This window comes from Camelus ferus, chromosome 1 (genome assembly GCF_009834535.1).
Source record: "Camelus ferus isolate YT-003-E chromosome 1, BCGSAC_Cfer_1.0, whole genome shotgun sequence".
In the NCBI taxonomy this organism is placed as follows: Eukaryota; Metazoa; Chordata; class Mammalia; order Artiodactyla; family Camelidae; genus Camelus; species Camelus ferus.
In genome coordinates, this window is record NC_045696.1 from 113566419 (window position 1) to 113591003 (window position 24585).

General features: G+C 44.7%; 1 protein-coding gene across 1 annotated transcript in view; it reads right to left on the minus strand.

The window, feature by feature from the left end:
* UBE2E1 (ubiquitin conjugating enzyme E2 E1) overlaps positions 1 to 6806 on the minus strand; it is a 68190-nt gene extending 61384 nt beyond the window's left edge. The window contains exons 1-3 of the mRNA XM_032488564.1: positions 6652 to 6806; positions 5378 to 5562; positions 1555 to 1605 (exon numbers count right to left, since the gene is read on the minus strand). Of these exons, the coding sequence (XP_032344455.1) occupies positions 1555 to 1605; positions 5378 to 5529 (203 nt within the window). The 5' untranslated portion in view covers positions 5530 to 5562; positions 6652 to 6806. The remainder of the gene's footprint in view (positions 1 to 1554; positions 1606 to 5377; positions 5563 to 6651) is intronic.
* Between the last annotated feature and the right edge of the window lie 17779 nt (positions 6807 to 24585).

Below are 24585 nucleotides of genomic sequence, written 5' to 3' on the forward strand. Positions count from 1 at the left end.
AGTGATTAATCCCATGAAAACCTTTAAATTGTTTACAAGTTTAAATTTGACTAGTTATTCATAAGAAAGCCATTTATGCTTTGATAAATGTTACTAGTTCTGAAACCAGGCTTTAAAAACTTTGTAATTTGATTCGCTAGAGCTGTCTGAACTCACAGGAGACACACACAGAAGAGGCATGATACCAAACAGGTGGTAACAACCTAGCACGGATCCACCACGGGGAACGCCCATGCATTCAACACAACCAACCAAGGGAAGCTACAGGTTTCCACCTGAACAGCGGTTCTACCAAAAGAAAAAAGAAAAACATCACCACCCTAAGTCTTATCCATTTCTCCACTGTTTAGAACAATAGTCTGAAAAGATTCTTAACGCCCTGAGAGAAATCCTCCAGAATGATAGTTTAAGAGCATTTTAAACTCAAAATGACTTACTTTGCTGACAAAACAAGACAAAATTTTACCAAAGAACACCCTACACCAGACCAATATTAATTTAAGCACATGCTACCGAAATGGCAATATTAAAGTTTCCATTTAATCCACTAACCAGTTTAGAAAGTTCAGTGTTAATAAGTAAAATACTTCACTTAGCTTTTCAACCTGAATATTTACTTCCACATGCTCATTTTAAATTCTGTGTATAGCCATCTGAATTATTTCCTCGCCAGGAACAGCTACCTCTACCTATCTGTTTAGTACACTTCTGAACTCTCACATCCCATTCCAATGCCAGTCCTCAGAACTAAGAATTAGGTTAACTGTTATACTTAACTTTTAAACTATGGGAATAATAGAATTCAACTATTAATCGCTCTCAAATGGCTCTATTGTAATATATAATAAGTCCTTCCTCACTTCACTGTTGATTCAGTAAAACTAAGTCTTCCACCTTGACTCAAGAGTAGCCAAATGGCTAGTCTAAATAAAATCAAGTCACCAACAAACCCTTCAAAGGCTGGTATCAAATTGTTTTCAAACTGAGACACGTACGTATACAGACCAAGTAAAGCAGTTTCAAGGAAAAGCATCCCTATGGAAAAGTTTAAATCTATAAAATAAAGCAAAATCTTTTTATCAAAGTCACAAATTATTTTCTGAATTGGTATGCCCAAAATCCAACACAAAATTTATATGTAATAAGTTTGAGGATCCAGTGTTTGATTTAACTTTATGCTCTATTAACTTAGTAAAGCACTTGAATAACAGATTAAGATAGCAAAGCGATTTTCTAAACTAAAACCTACCTAAGCATCTTATGACCTGTCAAAGATCCAAGACTAGGCAAGCAAATATCTTTGAATACATCTGACAGTTCTGTTTCATATATATAAAAGCGTCCACTCCAAATAAATCCATTACTTCTCTTCAACACAGTACTGAAATGGTCAGCGGCTCATCAAAATATTATACTGAGGTTACTAAATTTCAGTCGTTAACTGATGCTGGCACCCAAACAAACATTAACCAAAGAACAAAAGCAAAACTTTATAATAATAAAAGAAAAAAATAGATAAAAATTTAACAAGAAGAAAATGGAAAGGGAGCTCACCTGCAGTTAGGTGGAGGGTCTAAAGTGATGTCTGCCAGTTCCTTCTGAATCCTGAAGACAGAGAGAAGGACATTTAGGCGTGGGTGGCCTCCACCTGCAAGGCCATCAAACCCACCCCGCCGGCCGCGACCGCCTCTCCGGGGAAGAGGACCCGCACCCGAGGGCTGCAGTCCACGTGGAGGAAAGAACCTGCCCACCCAGGCAGGGAGTTCCAGCCGTGGTCTTCGGCACCCTCCAGCAGGCCTGGTTCGAACCTCGCCTCGCACACTAAGGCAGCGCTATTTCTCGGAGTTTTCCATTTAGAAAATCATTCTGAAGCTCCTCACTAGTTTGCAGAATTGTATTAGAATGTGCGGGGCCACAGTCCCGCCAGCCCTGCACGGAGGAATCAGAGACCCGCGGCAGGGGATCGGGAGGACGCGCCCGCCTCGCAGGCCGCCCCACATCTCGGGTCCCCCCACCCCCGGCAGAGCGCCCCGCCAGGCAGCCCCACCCCTCGGGAGCCCCCCATCCCCAGCAGAGCGCCCCCCAAGGCCGCCCGCGTCCCCGGGGACGAAGCCAACATGGCCGCTCCCCGCGAGGCCCCGCGGGCGCTGACTGACCCGCCGCCGTCGGGGTTGGGGGGGTGCAGGCCGCACGGTGACCCCCCAGGTGAGCCGCCCCCGCCGCCGCCGCGCCCCGCCCCCACCCCGCGCACACACGGGCCCCGGGCGAAGTTGCGGGCTAAGTCGCGGCCCCCGACTCTCCGCCGCCGCGCCGGGACACCCCGGCCCGCGGCCCGCACAGGTGCACCGGCCGCCCGCTTGGCCCGCTCGGACTCCCGGCCCACCTGCCCGGACCTGCTCTCGCCCGGACCCCCTCTCACTTCTGCACCCCACACTGGCACAGGGCCCGGGACACCGCCCCCCCCCCCCCCCCCGGTGTCCTATCTCCGCACCAGCCCGCGACTTCACAAAGGGCCCATCCCCCACGCCTAGGCCGACGCCACCAGGCAGTTCACACCAGGCCCTGGCCTTTGTCTCCAGCTTACCTAGGCGCTTGGAGCATCAATTAATACGACAAAGTTTGAGGCCTTTAAGCCTCTTCCACCTTCTGAACGGTGTCTTTCTGTTTCTCTAACCTTTCCTGCTCCTGTCATATAAAGCCCTAAAGGGCTATGTTACAACTTAAAAAGCTCACCGAGGCAGCACAGTAGTAAAAAACTAACACACGCTAACACACACACACACTCTAAAAGCAACCACGATGGATGCTTTTCTCTTTCCAAACGTTTTCTGAGGATAGGAAGACAGGCTGCCTGGATGCAACTTTTCTATATATAAGTAAAGAGAAATTTACTTATGATTGGGGTGGTGATTAGCGAAGTTCTTTAAACTTTCCTACTGGAGGACACTTCCTGTCCCCTACAAATCTGGTCAACTTTAGAAAGGGGTTTTTACAATCTCTGACATCTACTTATCTGTGTCCTGCTCAATTCTATTGCTATCAATAAACCCTTCAGTTCTGAGACACTGTCTGACTCACTGTTGTGTTAGGCTAAAAGTCTGGAACCCTGGTTTCCTGACTCTTAACCTGCATCTACGAGAATGACTGTATCTGTTAGGACCTAGGTAAGTGGGCAAAAATATCCTCCCCTGTGCACAACTGGTATAAAAATACATCTTCACTTCACTTCTTGCCAATCCAACCTCTCCTATAAAATATTCACTGAAAAAGTAGTCTCTTCTTTAATACCTGGAAAGTGCAATACCAGACAGCTTTATCCACTTCATCTCTGTAACAAACATCTGCACTGTTTCGACAGTACTGGTCAAAAGTTTGTAAGAGTAACTCATACATACGCTCCACAGTAATTCTTGCCTAGACCACCCTCAATGGCGTCTCTCCTTTACCCGTGTACTAGAAACTACTTTCCAATATGCAGTTAAGTAATCTGTCTGCCAATTCAGGCTTCTTTTTCATTCTATCTCCTGGTACATACGCCTTTTCCAATTCTATGGGCAACACCTACCTTCCAAATCAATATATTTCCCAGAACAGCATTTATAGGGTCCCACTAACATCACTTTTACCCTTACTCTTTCCCACTATCCCTCTCCTATTTTTCATCTTTACTGTTAACCGTAGCCTTGCTTTATACTAACAGCCATTCTTTCAGCAAGATACTCAGGGACCTAAATAACCCTGTAAGTAAAATTACTGCGGGTAGCTTCCCACCTTTCATTTTTTTTTTTTACACCTTTCCCAAGCATTTCCAAATGAGTTTTTAACCTCCTCAGCATAAATGGACAAATTGTGTCTAATGAAAAACCCCCCTCTGTAATTTGCTGACACAAAGCAGACTATTTTATATTTGACACCCATACCTTTATCCTCAAATATATTCATATACACCAGGGATATCCAGCAAAATATAAAAATACTAATGACCTCAAGCAAATATTCTGCCTTAGGTCAGGCCAAAAGCTGCCCTAGGAGGGATCAGGGAGCCCAGAGGCTGGGAAGAGAAGAGGGGAGATTAGGGAAGGCCCCATCAAACTGAGCAGGGTACCTGCCAGGCTCTGGGAGAACCAGCACAGGGCTAACCAAGGAGGGTCAGTTAGGAGTCCTGGGAAGATGAGATGCAATCAGCCTAACCTTCTGAAAATGAGAACAATCTTGCCAAGGCATCTTGCCTCTTAACTCTGCACCTCTACGCTGTTTAAAACAAGCTAGTCATTCCTTCAACCTCCTATGGTTAGATCCCCAAAGCACTTAACCAGCCTTCCAAATTTCAGGCCAGGGAGAACGTTCAAGCTGAGTTTGGGCTCATTTCTCAGTGGAAAGATCTAAAGCCTCATGTTCCATTTTATTTTACATGCTGTTAAGATAACTCTAACCTACCATTTGTAATCCTTCCTACCTTTCTGGTTTGCCACTTTAAAGTTTAATGACTGAATGTCTGACAACAGGATTTATGAAAGGGTTTGTGGGGTTCCCACGAATCTGCCATAGATCACTTTAAGGGTCATGGGGATCAGACGATATTACTGAAGGATGATGTAGGTAAAAAGTACCTTCTTCTCGACACATGACAGGAAGAGAGAAAAGAAAAAGCCACTGCTTGAATTCAACTTGAATAAAAACATTTACAGCATGAGACGAAATAGCATGAAAAAATTGGAGTTTCCCTGAAATTTGGTAAATTTAAGTTCTCAAAGAGAACAAAAAAGAATCTCCAAAATCTCTTAGCCTAGAATAACCACTTTACATCATTTATTCATTCAACTAGCCTAAACTCTCCAAGTCAGAAAAATCTCTCAAAATTCCATCCGAAAACACCTATCTCCACCTATTAAATTTTTCACTCTAATATGAGTTATTTATTCCTTATGCAATTTGTGGAGAAAGCTCTATTCAAAACAGATCATATGTGCAACAGGTGAGGAGGAAGTGAGAAGAATTCATTGTGATAGAGTTGTCTGGACAGGTATTAGTAATTAGGTGGGATGACAGCCTTGGGGAGGGTCACAGATTAGTGATTAACAGGATAAGTAATTTGAAATCAGATTTGGGGGTCACTAATAATAGTAATGAGGATTCTTACAAACTTCAGCAAGAGAAGGGAAAGGCAAGCCACAACGCTACATGTGGACAAGGATTAAACGAAAAAGACAGAAGCAATAGAGAAAAATAATTAAGGCCTCCAAGGCCCTATTTTTCCTTTTTAAGAACACATGAACAGTGAGGAACGTTTTAAACTGCCCTCGTTGGAGGCAGACCGAAGGCAGCAAGAGGCAGTCCGGGAAATAGGAAGCCTGCTGGGGGTGGGGGGTTACGGTACCTCTTGGCGCTGGTGGAGAGGAGTTTGGAGTTTTTGCTCATGCTGACTTTACTCTCCTTCTTCTTGGGGGTGTTTGTTTCTTTCTCGGTTTGCTGGTTGGAGGACGACGATGAGGAGGAGCTGGTGCTGGCCCTCGAATCGTCATCCGACATAGCGAACCCCCCACCCCACCCCGCAAACTGCCCCTGCAGGGGGAGGGAAACAAAACAGAAACACACAAACCATGCGGCCAGTGTAAATAAGGAACTCGGGTGCTGTCAGGAGGGCTTTGGCCCGGGGTACACCCGGCCGCCCACCGCCCTCCACTCGCTTTTCAAAGTCTTCAGGCCCATCTCGGCTCTCGCAAATCGGACGCGGCTTGTTTGTTTATTTTTTGCCCTAAGTGGGGGACGCAGTGGGAAAACGGTCGGGAGCGCAGCTAGCAGCCCCTCCCTCGCCCCCCCCGGGGCTCCCCTCGGGGCAGGGAGGGGAGCGGGCGGGCGGGGGCACTGGGAGCCCGGCCGGGGCAAGCAGGGAAGGTCCGGGCGGTCGGCCGGCCTCTGGCTGTTTTCGTCCGCTTTCCGGGGGTCGCGGGGAGGCGGGGGGCCAGGAGCAGAGTTTGGCGAGGTCGGGAGGAGAGGAGGAAGGAGAGGAGTAAGAGAGGAAGCCGAAACGGGGGGACGGAGGCGGGGAGCGGGTGCCCGAGTGGGGGAAGGGAGAGGCCGGCGGGGGGGGGGGCCGGGGCGACGAGGCCCAAGGCCCCCGCCGCGCCCCGACGCCCCTCCGCGCCGCCCGCCCCCCGGCCGTCCGGCTCGGGGCTGCGCGGTAGGGGCGGGGGTCCCGAGCACACGCCCGATCGGCACCCCCGGTGGGGGTGGGGGTGCGCGGGGACTCGGCCTCCTTGGCGAAGGAATAACAATGAGCTTGTCCGCCCGGGAGGGGTTAATCCCCGCGGGCCCCCGCCCCGGGGGAAAACGGGGCTCCCCCGCCTCCCCTCCCCCGCTCCCGGCCCCCTGGGCGGCCAGTGGGGGGCTCCCAGGGCAGCGCTGACAGTTCGAGCCCCAGTGCCCCCCTCCACCCCCGACGCCGGCGGCCCCCGCACCCCACGCGGCCCGGGGTCCCGGGCCCATCCCCCGCGGGCGGGCCCGGACCCCCGGGGCTCCCCGGCCCCTCTCCGCTCCCCCGGCCCCGTGCCCGGCGGCCCGGGCGGCGCGGGTCGGGGGAGACGGCGAGGGGTGTCCCCGAGGCCCGGCGGCGCGGCCGGGGGGCGGCGGGCGGCAGGGGGATCCCCGTACCTCTCTTTGTGTCTGGCTGCTCCGTGCCGCCGCGGCGGCTGCTGCTGCGGCTGCGGCTGGGCCTGGCCACTCGTGTCTCTCTCTCGCTGGGAGAGAAGCGGAAGTGCAGCAACAGCAACTATTAAACAGGCAATGGCTTCCCCCAGCCACACACGCTCGCACACACACTCCTCCTCCTCCCCCCTCCCTCCCTCTTCCCCTCCCCCACCCGGCCCGGTCCCACCCACCCGCGCTCCCCTCCCCCTGCACACCTCCGGGGGGGCGCAAGGGGCCCACGGGGGACCCCGGGAAGCCCTGCTCCTCCCCACCCACACCCGACCCCGGCGCCTCCTCGGGACGCGGGGCAAGGGGGCGAGGGGTGTGAATTTCCTCCCTAGTGGTTTGGGGGACCCCGGATCGTGGACTGGAGAGGGGAAGCCGTTCGGAGACTCGGGGCGCTGGGAACTGTATGGAACAGGGTGATCACGAGAGGACCTTTTTCCAAAAAGGGCTTTTGGAAAGGGGGGGCGTTGGCAAATAGGTGAAAAAGATGGTAATCTGGTGGCCAGGATTTTGGACTAGAGAATGCCGCTGGGACTTCTCCTAAAAAGTGATCAGCTTAAGGGGAAAAAAGAAATCCCACAACGGGGTTTCCTTTGGGCTGACACTGGCAATTTACCTGCTAGGAGCAGAGGTCGGTTTAGGCACGCCTGTGAGAAAATCCCAGGATAGGAGTTTTCTGCTCAGGCACGTGCAATTTTACAATTTTAGATTCTTCCAGTCACTTTTTATAGAAGGATGTGGTGTTTTATAAAAGCGATATAAAGGATTTCGTGACAGATAAAACCAACCAATGTGTGCAGGTTTACAAATGTGAGAAATCAATGGGAATAAACCCTATACTACTGACTTTAGACTGGATTTAGAATTTTTAGTGTCGGAAATTGGATTAAAAGTTTTGAGGACTGCTGTGCCTTCTTCAGCTACGATATAAATGCTATTCAAATAATCATTGTATTTTTATAACCCCTCTAATTTCTTCTGAATTGTTCCATCTTTAGCATTTTTACCAAGATTAATTTTTTTACAATTAAGCCATCAAATTACAATTTAGTTTCTCACTTATTTGTCATTTCAACGGAAGGAAACTGAAGTGATATGTATCACGTCACAATTACTATGTCTGGTACATTAAGCAACTGCCCAGTCAGATTTCCATGGGCCACTCTAAATTATCTCATTCAAATTGCCATCCTTTTCCATGGCAACAGTGGCTTCAGTTACCACAGGACAACACAAGATATAAAACTCGTGGTATATTCACTAACCAGGAAAACAAGCATTCTTACCACCCACCCAAACTCCTTCTAGCCCTTAACATAAGACTTCTTGCTCAATACGCACCAGGAAACCTGTATTGACCAGGAATTGTCATAGAATTAAGGGGTCCAGAAGCTAGAAAAACCATATAGGTCCTCATTTCAGCCTCCAACTTCCTACCTCCAGACAGCTGTCCCTCAGTCACTCGAATGCCTAGAAATTTTGAAAATTCCCTAGATGTGTTTGGTTTCAGGAGTCCTGGTAGTATAAAAGCAATGACCGTCCCCACTGTATGTTATTCGAAAACCACCCAAAAACATCTCCTTCAAACCAGGTTGGATACTTTTTGAACTTCTGATGAAAAAGATAGAAATTCAAGAGAAAACAATAAGCAAACACAAAGTAAACTTGGTTGGGATGAAAAAAATAATCTAAAGACAGTTATTAAAATGGAGACTTCCTCTTACGAAAATTTGGGTTCCTGATACTTTAAAATAAACATGTACACTATAAGTCCAACCCGCAAAGACATATATATATAAAGACGAAGGCTGGCAGAGAATACAGGAAAATAAAGGATTTGATTTGTTGATATGATTAGGATGGTGGGTGAGTTTTTTTCTTTAATTTTGGTTTGCATTAATCGTACACTTAGATACTAACTATAATAATATTTTTTAAAAAATCTGAACGTGATAGTCTGTGTTTTGTTGTTGATGCTTGGATTGAATTAGTCCCTGGAGAAATAAATCGTGTAATGGAAGGGCTCATCCTCTGTAGGGAAGTGCTCACCAGTCTGGAGGGACACTAGCTCTCTTTTGTGTACAGAGTCTTTCTTATCTCTAACCCTGGTTAGTGCTTTATGGTTTGGGAATGACCTACTGAAGGGAAATAAAAACCTCAAAATGTTTAGAAAAGAATCCACTCATTTCAAAAGAGTATTCTTTAGGTCAGATTATTTTAAATATACAATTGTCTCAGTCATAAAAAAAATAATAATTCATTTGTAACCCTCCTCTTGTACTTCTTAGCTACAAGGCCTAAGGAGCTAAACTGACCTCTCTAAGCCTCACTTCCTCATCTATGATGGGCAATATCTGCGCTGTACTGACTGGCAAGTTGTGAGAAGGATCAAATGGGTATCTGTAATAAAGGTGGTTTATTAACCGTTACGCAAAGTGAAGTATTAATCTCACCCTGATCGTACTTCTCAGGAGTTTTGTTAGGACGCGGGGTCTTTATGACTTCAAATTGATGGCAGTATAAGAAATCTCCTAAGAAAAAGATAAGGTCAAGAAATCTTAGGATTTTATTTATTGGAAGGGGCCTAAGATATCTTCAAGTTACAGGTGAAGAAATTAAGGCAAAGAAACCAGTGTGTCTTGTCCAAGGTCAAGCAGTTAGTCGGTGGCAGAATTGTGGCTGTGGCCAGCAGTGGCCACAGATGATTTTGTCAGTTCTGACGATGTTGGAGGGTGGAGAAGAGTCTCGATTACTTTAAAGAACAGTATATTAAATATAAAAGAACTCTGATAATATTTCCAAGAACATATTAGCGATCAAGACAGTTGGGAAAAAGGAAAAATTGGAAGCAACTTAAGGGAATCACTGATTTTTTTTTTTTTTTAATTGAAGTACAGTCAGTTACAATGTGTCACTTTCTGGTGTACAGCACAATGTCCCAGTCGTACATATACATACCTATATTCATTTTCATATTATTTTTCACTAAAAGTTATTACAAGATACTGAATATAGTTCCCTGTGCTCTACAGAAGAAATTTGGTTTTTTAAATCTATTATTTTCATATATAGTGGCTAACATTTGCAAATCTCAAATATCTGATTTTCTAACATTCACTTGAACCAATTCATGACCGCTATTGAAGTTCCCTACTTTCCATTCTGAGAATAATGCTTATTATTTCTTTATTTCATGTTTATGGGTATATTTTAAGTAGATAACATATTCTCCTGCTATATTATCCTAAAGTTTAAAACCAAGGGGGATGCCACAAAAACACCCTCTGCCCCTCCCCCCAACTCTGTGGTAGTCCGTGCATAAGCAAATACGTGCATATACAGTGGATGCTTTGATGAGGATGCTCTCAATCTACATTTAAAAGACTCATTCAGCCACAGGGCCCATGTGGTGCAACACAGTGCCATCCATGGGCTTTGAAAAAGTGGTCTTGAGTTTTTACTAATGCCTATTCCCGATTCTCAGAATGGCCCAATTCTCTTCTTCAAGCCATCTTTAGGGTATCAAGTACGTTTAAGTAGAAGCACTTGAAGATCAAGGTGTTGACTGATCCTGAGGAGGTGAAATGATACAGTTGATTCAAAAGAAAGAGACCCAGCCTAACTTTGGAGCACTCCTATTTTTGGCTTGTTGCTTACACTGAACTTCGACATAAAAGTGACTATTCTCTTTAGCCAATTTCACATCCAAGGAATTGTCAAGCAAATGAACATTTGTTACTATTCTTTTTTTTAAGTTACTTTATGAATGGATAGAAAGGATTTCCTTTTTTTGTCAAAAGAAAAAAAAAACTTAGATTTGGAATGTAAAAAGAATTTCTGTTAAGCTTTTCTGAAAAGATGGACCCACTGTGGATTTCAGTCCACTTATTTTATGGTTTTCCTTTGCCTGAAAAATCCATTCCCTATATAGAAGGATAAGGAAGGTTTGCAAAGAACGGCCACTTCCATGAAGTCTAATGAGACCTGGGGCTTTTATCTTCAATTCGGGTCACTTTTCCACAGGCCTTTGAAACAAAACAAAACACTGACCCCTTTGAAGGACCCTAAGTATTGTCAAGCTGTATTGGTCGTGCACGTTGCCATCACAGGAACCTAGGACAGAGCTAAATAATTTTTTCTACCACATGGAGGCATTGAACAACCATGTGATTTTCAAAATTTACCAAGACTTGATAAGAATCTAATGCTTTCTCTGGCAAGGGCAGAAAGGTGGGTTTGATGTCAACAAATAGATAGTGCTTAGTAAGGAAGCATTCTTCTCTGTTTATAATTTAGCATCTCCTCTGAGGGGCCTACTCTCTAAATAAACTGGCCTTCAATCTCCTATACACTGATGACATAAGGACCGATACACTCAAATATACTGGATTGAGTTTGGTTCATTAGCCTCTGAAACCTTTTCTTGAACTCAACACTTTTTCAATTTACTGAACTTTGGAGGAATGAAATAGTGGGGGAATTTACTTTTATTTCACACTTTTAACTCTCTCTTGTGTGTGAAACTTTTTAAAAAACACCAACTGTCCCGCAACTTCCCTGGTGTGGCAAATCTTTAGTCAAGGATCCAGTTTTGAATCAAAAAATTACCTTAATAATTGCAAACCCCAGAAGCAATTGGCAGCAGAGATACCAATCTTGACTTGCTTACTTGATGAGTTCTGTCTTTGCAGCAGAGAGAACTCAGTCTCAGCCCCAAATCAATTAATCAAAAAATATGTATTAACTGCCCTGTGTGTGCTAAGCACAGTGCCTGGTGCTGTGGCAGACGTAAAATCTAAGGGGTACTCTCTGCCTCCAGCAAAGGCCGAGAGAGAAGAGATTATAACTGAGCCTAGAAGGACAAATAGGATTTGGGAAAATGGAGAGGCATTACCAGGCATTGAAATGGCATTTAAAAAGATATGGAAAACATCAGACAGACTAAAAATATTTTACTATTAAAATATAAATATATGCAAATTGCAAAATACAAAGTATTTTATAATTAAAAAATAAAAGAAAAAAACAGGCCTGTATTCTTCAAAAGTGTCACTGGCATGAAAGACCAAGACAGACTGAGATCTCAGATTAAAGGAGACTAAAGAAGCATGAGAACTAAATGTGATAAATGATTTTGGAACAGATTCTGTACTGGATGGGAAAAAAAATCATAAAGGACATAATTGGGTCAATTGAAAAATGTACAGAAGTTAGATTAAAGTATCATATCAATGTTCAATTTCCTGAGGTCGATAACTATACTGAGGATATTCTTGTTTTTAGGAAATATACAGGGAATCATTAAGGGGTAAAGAGGCATGACACCTGAAAACCATTGCCGAGAAAAATAGATAACAATGTGTGTGTGGAAGAGAGAGAGAGAGAAAGAAAACAAAGGCATCTAAATGTTACAAATTAATGAATCTGGGTAGAGGATGTACGCATGGATGTTCCCTATATCAATCATTCGTGTGAATTTCCTGTAAACTTGGAGGAAAAAAATTGCGGTTACCCCAGAGGGAATGAGATGGTGGAGAATGGAAGAGAGATTGTGAACTCAATACATACCTCTGTATTGTTTTACTTAACATAAGTGTGCCTTCCTTTAGTATGTTTTAAAAATCTAGCCACTAAAAACCAAAATCTAACTACTAAAAGAACAACAACAAAAAAATGGAAGCAAAAAGAAACTCAGGAAGTGTGTGGGGAAACCATGAGTAGATGAATTTGTTTAAAGGACTCAGAAAAGTGAGGGGTGGCTGGAAAGTAGGCACCTTGAGTTTGCAGAGGGTTCCCCGGGGAGCTGAGAAGACTGGATTTCATTACAGGATAAGAGTATAAGAGAAAGACATTAGAGGCATCTTAGCCTAAGGGGTATTTTAAGAAGATCCACTCGATAGAAAAGCCAGGAAGTAGAGGAAGCAGTCGGGAAAGCAGGAGGAAGCCACTGGACGAGTCTGGGCTCAGGGAAGCAGCTCCTAATTCCTAATTCTCCGCCCTCGTTTCAGTTAATCACTGTTTAATGCTGGAGCTCTGGGAGTTTAAGTCCCGCGATAGCAGAGAAATGTCTGCTTAGAACTATTTTAGAACAGGGCTTGACACTTAGTAGGCACGCAGTAAGCAATTCAGGAAGGCAGGGAATGAACAGCATCCTTGTCTTCAATAATGCCATTTCCCCCTTGCCCACCTCCTCCAATGTTCCATCACTCAAGCGTGAGTGATCACACCATCAGGCCGTTGATAAGCGATGGCGGGGGGGGGGGGGGGGGGGCGGCGGTCTGTGTCACTGTTCCCCAGGAGAAGCATGAGTGACCCCAGGATGAGGCCTGAAGCGACTCCTAGCCCCCCAGCCTGGAAAGGTTTCCCAGCCTTGACATCAGCGTTACAGAATTCCAAACTGGAAGCGCTCTGGAGATCATCCTCGAACGTGCCCTGTTTTATTTAACGACGAGGAAGCCGAGGTCCAGAAAGGCAAGGTGAGTTTTCTGAGGTCAGGCAGCTAGTTGGCAGCACAACTGAGGCCTTTCCCTTGGAGAAATCAAAGTGAACCCGGGGGCCTGTGGAATCCACATCTCCACATGTCAATTGTGGAGTGGCAGCGGAGACCACAGCCGCCAGAAGTAACCTCAAAGAGGCAAGCACACACTCGTCCCGTCTACCCAGCTCTGCTCTCCGTGGAGTGGGCTGTGTCATAGTCTTCCACATCCCCTCAGCAGTGGGCATCAGCTGAGCACAGTCACCACTCCAGTGCACACGCACACACTCACACCCTTTGCTTCCTGAATTACACTCACTGAAAAGGCAATCCTTAATCTCATGGTGATATGGGGGCAGATCATATCTCCATATGTGACTGTGAGAATTGAAGCAAAGATTCCAACATGCTCTTCTTCATCCTTGGCTTTCATCACCTTAAGAAGTCTCTTTAAATCTTGGTAAAGTAGGAAAACAGGAGAATGGCTTTGTGGCTGGGGTTACCCAGATCACCACTGGGTTCTCCGGAGATTGTGAGGGGCTGAGCGTTGGGGAGGACCCTCGCCCGGTCTTCCCACTGCCTCATCCTTCCCTACTCCTCCATCTCAGTGAGGAGCCCAGGTCGGGGCACTTAGGGAATAAGCAGACCTGTTTCCAGACTCTCACCACCTCGTACTAGCAGTGAACTCAGGAAGGCTCTTCAACCTGCTGAACCTTTGCTGCTGCATATGTAAAACTGGGATAATACAGCTCAGTTCATACGGTTTTTTTGAAGGTTCAATAAGAAATATCTGTAAACTGCCCAGTCCAGTGCCTGGCACGGCCTGAGCGCCCAATAAATGGTAGCTATCATCAGTTGACTCCAACACGTTATCCTGGTCTAATGGATTTTTCAAGACTTAATCTGACGACCTCAGACTTTCTCTGGCTGTTCCAGAGTTAATAAATCAGAAGCACACACGCAGCCAACCCTTTACTCGTACAGGATTTCACATTGTTTCCTGTCACTGGAGAAATTGTAAGCAAAGGGAGGAGCGGGACCCTTGCCCCATTCCAGCTCCAGCCCAGTGCCACGCCCAGGGAGCTGAGTGGTCACCTGCTGACTGGTGGTTACAGAGGCAGGAGCCTCTGAAAGCCTGAACAAACAGGTAAGTCAGAAAAGCACTGGGTTTGCCCAGAAATGTTCCTCGCTTAATGAGTGAGTCAGAATGGCCCAAGTATGTGATGCTTCCGCTTAAATTGTTTGGAAAACTGTCAGCTGAAGGGTCATTTCAGAGGATTTGTGTCTATTACTTGGAACTCATTCTCTTCTAGACGGCACATTAGTCTGGCTTCTTGAAAGTGCTAAATCCAGAGGTCTGAAAGGAAACTGGAGGTGGGCAAGCTGGGATTTCCAAAGAAGTTTAAAACACAAGGAACTTCTCTAAGAAGTTTGTCAGTCACAGTATGGACAAGTGTGAAAAACGTTGATAAAAATGTTTAGACTTAACATGCTTCTTTTCTGTAAGATTTGCACACTGGATTCCCAGAGGCAATAAAACATCATAATCGGCGCTTTGGGTTTGAAAAGGTCATTTTTTCAGCATTTATGAGCTATTCAGGCTCTATCCTGTCTAGGAGAGAGATTTAGAACTGGGTGATGGGGGGGATGTTTGTCCTCTTCTTAGAGTTCTAAATTTTCCTATAATCAGGGGTTGAGAGCCATAACTTTTATTTGAAAATAGATTTTTTTTCACATAATTATATAAAGATTTATACTCAGAAACCCTCCAACAATTGAAAAGCTAGTTACCCACAACTCTGGGTCACTCCTTGGCACTGCTGTCCTTGAGTGGTGGAGGCAGGGAAATTAGAAGGATGCCTTCCTAAGGCAGAGATTTAGGCTCTGATATTTAGAGTTTATTTAGTTCCATTTGTGTCTTAGCTTAAAATAAATTCTTGGGATGGTGGGTTGGTACAAGAGGTATATATTTAAGATGTTATTTTTGGAAACTGCTGGAGAATGAAATGAAAACTTGTGATCTTCCTCGAACTTGGCTTGAAAGTGAAATAAAGATTTTATCAGTTTGGAGGTGACCACATTTACTCTGCTCAAACTTTCTCACTTGTCAGTGAATGAGTTAGAGCAGAGCCCAGAATCGGGAGTTCAACTTCTATAGATTTTATCTTAACTCTGTCCCCACTTATAGATCAATCTTTACCAAGATCATCAACCGTTCTCTTATTTAAAAATAAAAAATTGCTTGGCGCTCCAATATGTTTACATTATGAACACATTGTTATTGATACCATCCCATTATTTATTTATTGCCCTTCTGAATCTATTCTACAGATAATTTAGGTTTGGCCCTTTCTAGAAATGGCTAGAGAGGTTTTCCTTAGCAGTGTGCAGTGCTAGGCTGTCTCTGGAACAACTTTAATACAGAGCTTCTGCTTTCTTAAAAGGTTCTTTTTCGTTTGTTTGTTTTGTTTATTTACTTTTCATCAGGAAAATTTCAAACATTCATAAAGGTAGAAAAAATACTACAAGGATCCCCATTTTCTCACCTTACCGTCTACACTCAATTGATAATATTTGTCGTGTTTGTTTTGCTGTGTTTTTTAATTTGCTACAACATTTTAAACTAAACTGATATTGGGGGAGGGCATAGCTTAGTGGTAGAGTGCCTGCTTAGCAAGCATGAGGTCCTGGGTTCAATCCCCAGTAGCTCCATTTAAAAAAGTAAATCAATAAATAAACCTAATTACCTCCCAACTTCAAAATAAATAAAAACAACACCAACAGTAATCAAATAAATAAATATAAAAAATAATTAAATTAAAAAAATCTATTTTAAACACTTAGAAAAGTAAGCATGCAAACTAACAAAATATAAAGTTGAAAACAAAAACAAACAAAAAAAGAAAAAATAAAGCAAACCAATATCAAGACAATTTACCCCTAAATTCTTCAATATGCTTCTTTAAAAAATAACCACATACCACTATCACACCAGACAAAACTAACAATTCCCTAGTATCGTCAAAATATTCTGTACAAATTCAATTCTCTAATTTTCCTCTAGGTTCAGACCAGAATCCTGTTAAAGACCCTGCACATTTTGTTTGCTTTGTCTCCTTTAATCCAGAGCAAGCCCCAGCTGTTTCAGCTCTCCTGCCTTTCTTTAGCTTGTGGCCTTGACTTGTAGAAAAGACATGGCCAGTTTGTACTGCAGGGTGTCCCACATTCTAGATTTGTTTGATTGTTTTTTCTCACGGTGCCGTTTATGTGACCCCTCCGTCCCTTCTATGTCCTGTAAATCTGAGGTTTCATGGGAAGCTGTGATTCATTTCAGTCAAACATTTGGGGCAAGACAGTCCAGTCCTGGGTGACACTGTGTACTTCCCTTTGCATCACACCAGGAGGCAATGACTTCTCCCTTAAAAGGCATCTCTTGACAAGCAGAAACATGTACCATTTCTCAAATCTCTTAAAAAACAGCCCTGGACCTGAAGCCAGAACTGTGAATGTCATTTAGCCTCTCCAATCTTCAGTTTTCTTGTGGGAGACAAAACCAGTACCGCTGGCCCTCGGTATGCCTGGGGGATTGGTCCCAGGATCCATGCAGATAACAATGTCCAAGGATGTTCAAGTCCCTTGTGAGTAGCATATGCATCTAACCTACACATCCTCCCATACACCTGAAATCATCTCTAGATTACTTATAATACCTAATACAATGTAAACGCTATGTAAATAATTGCTAGTGCACAACAAATTCAGGTTTTGCTTTTTGGAACTTTCTGGAACAACCCTCCCCAACATTTCTGTTCTGCAGTTGGTTGAATCCCTGGATTTGAAACCAGCAGATGCTGAGGGCAACTGTGCTAACCTCTGTAACTTCACAGGGTTGTGGTAAGGACCACTGGAGGAAATAAGAGTAACACTAGTAACTACCATTCTTTGAGCAATCACAATGTCAAACCCTAAGCCAGAGCTCTCCAATCACTGTTCCCGTTCATCCTCAGCTAACCTGGAGAGACAGGTACTAGTCTTATCTGTTGTACAGGTGAGAAAATGAGACACAACAAATTTAAGCAACAAGGCTGAGGTCAAACAGCTGGTGAGAAGGGGAGGTAGGATGTAAACTCAACTAGGCTGACTGCAGAGCCCGGGCAGGAAATCCTGTAAGGACCATACAGAGGTAAAGTGTGGACACAGAAATGCCAGGTGTTGTGTTAGGGGATGGAAAGGATGTTATTCTGTTTTTGTTTTTCCCTTATTTTTTTTTTTTTTAGACTTTCACTGATGTTATTCTATCACTTAAATAACCAGAAAATGAATAGGTATTTACAGAGGAAGACATACAACATGGATATAAAATAACAAGCAGAATCATTTATTACTTACCTGCTCTGGTGGTACCGCCAACAGGGAAGAAGGAATCCCATGAACAGTAATGAAAAACTTCGCCTAGAGGAAAAGAGACACACGGAGTGATGCCAGAAACAGACACTCCGTGTTTTCCTCTTCACAGTTCTCCTCCCTTTGTCCTGTTTCACTTGACATATGGCTCACTTCATAAAAATGTTTAAATATTGATTTCCAAATAGCTTCACTTGGTCCTAAAACAATATTAACAGATCGTGTGTTTTCTGGAAGGATCTGTTCTGCTGTTTCTGTGAAAGATGTTTCCTTCCCCACCCCCAGGATTTTTTTTTCCAGTCTGAACTCACATTTAGTCTTACTACAGGGATGGTTATGTACAGAAATATTTACAGACGTGAACATATACACACTAGTACACACACACCTAGCTCCTTGCTCCGTCAGCTAAAAGGGCACAGAAGCAAACGTAACCCAATAGCAAAGAGCACACCTAGCACCCAGATCTCAGTTTTTAATATCACTCTCCAATAAAATGAACCAGCGATCTCCCCCCAGGATTTTGAATCGAGAGAATTAGTTGGTCGATTACACCCAAACATGATGACAACACAATTTCTTTTTTAAAGGCTGTGGTCAAGGCACTTTAAAGAGGCACAGCTGACAGCGGGTCCTCTGGGTTAAACCTCTCCGATGAGCATCTGTCCTCTCCAAGCTGTGCAATCATACTTGGCAAATGGCATCTAAACCCCTAGAACCCTCAGCCAGAGCCATCACGCTTTATGTTCCACACGCAGTAAAGATAGCTGTGAAAACTGTGTGCAGTCCTCACGAGATCTTTGCCGCTAGGTTTTTTTCCCTGACCTTTTCATTCTGCTTCAAATATCAGAAATACAAAATGTTTAATCGGGGAACTATAAAAAATCCTAATCCTGGAAACATTTACTATAGCTTATATGAAAGCCAATAAGATCTTTGAAATAGATTTAAAATATACATACATCAACCTGGTATGGGAAAGGGACACGAAAATCTCAGCGAGCTGTGGTAACTATATCACAAAATTGAAAAATTATAATTATCATTTATCATGTCAGGATGGGTATAAAAAGAAAAAAAAAGATTTCTTAAAAATTTCACCTAGCCTATTTCCACTCTAAAACTCTTAAAAATGATCTTATGAGGGGTCGTCATACAGGGTTATTAAGACAAGCTGGGATGTGCTGATAGCTCACTATGTCCTAAGCACTTTACCTGCATGATTTCACTTGATCTTTCCAACAGCCCTTTAAGGCATCTGCATTTATTGTCTCCAGTTTACAGATGAGAACATGTAGGCTTAGGGAGATGAAGTAACTCGAACAGAGTCACACTGCTAGGTGGCAGAGTCAGAATTCAAACTCAGGATTGACCCGGAGCCCCATCTCCCCAGCTACCCGTGGATGACAACAGAGAATGACTACAATTTTCATTAACTAACTTTCAACCGCTAGGACTTTGCACAATAGTCACGTAGCAGAGTGACTTGTGCTGAGCCTAGAACAGCTCCACACAAGGAACTGAATCACAAAAGGAAGCTGGAGTCAGACTCACATTTCCTGTAAAGAGGATTCTCAGCACTCGGGGGGGGCAGGGGCAGGGGCAGGGGGCGCCCTAATGTGGGCGGTGGGCGTTCTTCCTGAGGACTCAGAGCCCCTGGGGTGGTGGCAGCTGATGGCCATCCCTCCCCTTTCCACCTCCCCCTCAAAGCTCTGGCAGGCAGTGCCTCTCCCTTTCCCATCCTCTCTGGTTTCACCCAGCAACTGATCAATAAATATCTGTCAAATGAATGAATGAATGAATGAGTGAATGAGCAAACAGCTGTCAAACCAGTCACTGAATGGAAAAGTACACAGAGGTACATAAATAGTAAGCTGTTTATCTAGAATAGCCTCAGCCTGACCAGAGTATAAATTTCACCAAACTGCATATTAAGTTGGGGAACCTTTATTTATTCTCTATTAAGTGTCATGTTATTTACTTCACATTTCATACTTGGCTGCCTCGAGATTATTCCACACTTCACTTTCTGTGTGATTGTCCGGACACCATCTCTGATCCTTGTTTTCTGTTATAAAATGATGCTATTAAGTGTTCCCTCGCAGGTCGTCCTGAGGATCGAATAAGGTCACAAGGGGTGGTGATCTGATGATGGTAGCTCATCTTGCATTTACTGCCCCCTGCTCTTTGTAGCCTTTGGGCTCCTAGTAAGCGGGAACCTATCTGCAGTGCTCAGGAGGGAGGTGCTGCGGAGAGAATTCCAGGCCCCCTGATGCCACTTCCTGGAACAAAACAGACTAGAGCCAGAGAAGGGCTTGCACGAAGCCGGGCTTTGTGAGTGGACCCGTGGAACAAGGAGTGGCAGCAGTCAGTTCACACCTTGAGAGAATCCAGAAAACAGCCCCTGGAAGCCCCAGAAACCTCCAGAGACCCCTTGCTCTTCCTCAGCTCAGTCTCAGCCACAACCACCCTGGTAGTCTAGACTGACTGCCAACCATTTGATTGTATTATGAAGCCACGCAATCACCCTGGAGACAACCATCACTGACATCAATGCTGAACTTGAGGCTAGCTCCCGCCCAGGCGGGTGTGTTCCAGGAGCCACTGGGAGGCAGCGTCCCACTTTCTGCTCTCCATCCATCCTTTTCTTTTTAATTGAAGTATAGCTTATTTACAGTGTTATGTCAGTTTCAAGTATGCAGCAAAGGGATTCAGTTATACATATATATATATATGTATATACTCTTTTCCATTATAGCTTATCACAAGATACTGACTGTAGTTCCCTGTGCTGAGTCCTTGTCTTTTATCTATTTTATATATAGTGGTGTGTATCTGTGAATCCCAAACTCCTAACTTATCCCCTCAACCCTTTTCCCCTTTGGTAACTATAGTTTGTTTTCTATGTCTGTGAGTCTATTTCTAGTTTGTAAATAACTTCATTTATATAATTTTTTAAGATTCATTATAGAAGTGATATCATATGATATTTGTCTTTCTCTGTCTGACTTACTTCACTTAGAATGATGATCTCTAGGTCCATCCATGTTGCTGCAAATGGCATTATTTCATTCTTTTTTTATGGCTGAGTAGTATTCCATTGTGTGTATACACACACACACACATATATACCACATCTTCTTTATCCAGTCATCTGTTGATGGACATTTAGGTTGTTCCCATGTCTTAGGTATTGTAAATGTGCTGCTGTGAACATTGGAGTGCATGCTGTCTTTTCAAATTAGTCTTCTCTGGATATATGCCCAGGAGTGGGATTGCTGGACCATATGGTAAGTCTATTTTTAGTTTGTTAAGGAACCTCCCTCCATCCTGTTCCCCAGAGTGGCCGCACCAATTTACATTCCCACCAACAGTAGAAGTGGATTCCTTTTTCTCCACACCCTCTCCAGCATTTATTATGCATAGACTTTTTAATGATGGCCATTCTGACCGGTGTCCATCCATCTTTACCAGGGCAAAAGGGAAAACAAAACTCAGGTGAATGGCCTTTGGCCCCTCCTAACTTGGTTTTCCTCCGTGTTTGGATTTACCTGAGCAAGCGAGACAAGCCGCATTTGCTCAGGAAGCCCCAGCCCACCCAACAGTAAGACCTTAGAGAAGGGGCGGCACAGGGGGCGAGGGGCTTTGTGAACGAATGGGGCCTCTCTCCCTGGATCTTCTCTACACCGCCCCTCCTTACATCTCTGTAAGAGGAAACCCCTTGAAGCCTCTATGAAGTAAACAAAAAACCCACAACTCTTTCTTCTTTTCTTCCTCCAAGGTTCTTTGCACTAATTTTTAAAACCGAAATTTTCACAGAAAATTATTTTGGTGGGTTCAGGAACATAAATTTTAATTCCCATCTCCCCCCACCCCACCCCAAGCAAACATTTCAACCAAAGATCCCTTACCTTAAAAAAAAAAACAAAAAAAAAAAACGCAAAGTGAGTTTCTCCAGCAAAGAAAGACCTAGTATTTCCCTGGGCCTTCTTGCAAACAGAGGCCCCTTAGACAATATTTACATCTACGTGTGGGTGAGTTGAGACTGTGCTTGGGGCACTTGGAATAAGAGAGGCATTGATAGATTCCAGGAAGGCTGGCGGGTATTGAAGAGTGGGTATGGTGTAACCCGGGGAGCAAGCCCTGGGTCTGTGAAAAGTGTCCCACGTTTTTCAATAACGCACGGTGACCACGCACTGTGCGAGATGCCCTACAGACATCATCTTCTCATTTATCTTCATAACCACCCCCCGAGGTAGAAAAGAATATTCCTGATTTACAGGTGAGGAAACTGAGACACAGAGAGGCAAGGGACCTAGTGTCTCCCGGCGACAGTCTTAAGAGCCAGCATCCTGATGCAGGGCTCCGACCCCAGACCCGCTGCTCCCGTGCGGCCCCTGGACCAGCCGCGTCGGCAATCTGCGTTTTCAGCAGCCGCCCAGTGTGATCTGCCAACACCTGCTAGTGCGCCTGAGCACACGTCCTTATTCTGACCCCCATGGGCCCTGCTTACTGGGGCTCAGGTTCTCCTCTCTCAAACGAAGATGGGCTCAAGATTGTCATTGAGAATTCACTGGAACTTAGCAGCCACTTTCTAAAGGTCCCTATGGAACTTTTTTTGAAGTCTCAGTAAATGGCACTAGGTCAATGGTAGCCATAATTGAAACCCGATTTTTCAAAAAGTTACTTTTGAATAATAGAGGCAATACACACTCAGCACACGAGATTTAGCAAAGGAAGAATAGATACAGAAAACAGAAAAGTTCTCCCATAAATCCACTATCATGAGATAACGGCAAAAACATGGAGTTCCATTTGATTCCAGTATTTTCCTTATATATATGTGTTTGTGATTCAATATATTATTTTTACCAAATTGGGATCATTCTGTATGTATACATTTGCATCCTGAATTTTTTTTTCTCTTCACAGTTACATGATGAGCATTTAAAAAATACTTTAAGCCAGTGAATACACAAGCCACCTTCCGGGGCTCAGACTCTGGGTCAGAAAGTTCTTTCCATATAATTTTAATTCCTTCTGCTTCAATTTAAGAGTTAAGATCGGGATGGCCCTGGGCTTGAGTATTTCAGAGATATACCTATGTGTTTGGAGAGAGAAATGGGGCAGAGGACAGAGACGGGGGAGGGAGGGAGAGCTGTGGGAGGGTCAGGTAGGGGGAGGGGAGGGTGGAGGTTGGGGGGAGGGGCAGAGGAGGGGAGGTGGGCAGAGACTGGAGGCAGGCCTCAGAGACTCTGTTGCCTTGGTCTTAGTGGGGCCCATGTTTGTTCTGGGCATCACAGCCACTCCACCTATCAGGCGAGGAATAAAAGCTGGGGTTCCAACTGTGCAAGTTCCTTTGATGTAAGAATTTGTCTGGTTCTCACTTTTATGTTTAAGTCTCTGTGCCCCAGCGCTCAGCACTGTGCTTGGCACATAGTAGGGAACCAGTACATCTGATGGATGAATGAATGGGTCAATAAATGAGTGAGTGAAGGAAGGGAGGAAGCGGATGAGAAGGGCAACTGCCTAGTGGTATTAACGAGGCATCTCCTCACATTCTTCCTTGGCCCCAAACATCTCCTGTCTACACCTCAAGTTCCACGGGGAGATTATGTCTTAGCAGCAGTCTTCAGGGAGCCTGTTTTCCCAGATGAGCATCCCTGGGAGGGTGGGCTACAAGTTTCATTTATTAGCTTTTGTAAACATGCAGATGTTGGGATTTTAGGAGAAGGTTTTCCTACCTTTGGTCATAGTCATTACTGTTCTAGGTAAACTGGCTTCCTGAGCTGAGTTCTCTGTCCTTTCAAATATCCATAAATTATATGCCTATTAAGAGTGTTTTCCCCAAGAGCAAGGAAGAATTTGGCCCCCAAAACTCAAGGAATAGAGAGCAGAGAAGTCAGGAGAATCTCCCCAAGGAAAGGTCTCGGGGGTGACATTGCTCCCCCTGGCAAAGAAGGGAGAATCTGGATGGGGCAGTGTGGCCCCTGCCACCTGGAGACTTTGGTCTTGGAAGGACTGGAAGGCAGCAGAAGTGGGCAGGTTAGAAGACGCACCTAAATAGATTGGGGCTCAGTAACTACGTGGGCTTGCTTCGCGTCCTGTCTTTATAGAGGAATTAGAGCTCTTTGTCAGCTCTTTAGTTGACAACCAAGAGGAAGCAAAACAGGGGTGCAACACCCACCCCCTTCACAGCCACCCTCCTGGCCAGTTGGCATCACCGCTCACCCGGATTCCGGCAGTGGCCTCCTCCCTAGCCTCTCTGCTTCCACCTGTAGCCTCCAACTGATCTACAATTCCTAAATCACATCGGGTGGCTTCTCTGCTCAAAACCCTCCAGTGGCTTTCCAGCTTGGAACAAAATCTGAATCTAAATCTGCACGGCCCCCTGTGATCTGGCATTCCCAGCCACCTGTCTGATTTCATCTCCTGCTTCTTGCTCACCCTACTGCAGCCACTCTGGTCTCCTAGCTGCTCCAGTTATGCACCAAACACACTTCTGCCTCCAGGCCTTGCCTTACTGACGGGCTGCAAGGGCAGACCCGCCCCCGCCCCCCCCCCCCTGCCAGGCTCCCCGCTGCCTCACTCTCTCACTTCCTGCTGGTGTCTGCTCAAACGCCCTGACTGGTCCACCTAAACATAGTAACCCCCTCCCCCCACCAAAAAAACACCCCTGCCCCCTCCTCTACCCCCAGACCTACTTTCTTTTTCTTTATAGCATCTCTCACCACAGGACATTCTATTTTGTTTATTTATCTCCTTCCCAACTAGAATAAAAGCTCCAGGAGAACAAGGATGCTTATTTAGTTTCATTTGCTACTGTGGTCCAGTGCCTAGAACCTGGCCTGGATCCTGATTTTTTTTTTTTTCTTAAGTGAATATTGAATGAATCTGAAAGAACAACAATAGTATGACTTTTATTTTATTTTATTTTATTTTTTATAGTTCCATTGCCATTCTTTCAACACAGTGCCCTTCTCTCTGATTTTTTATTACAGTGCTTTTTATTT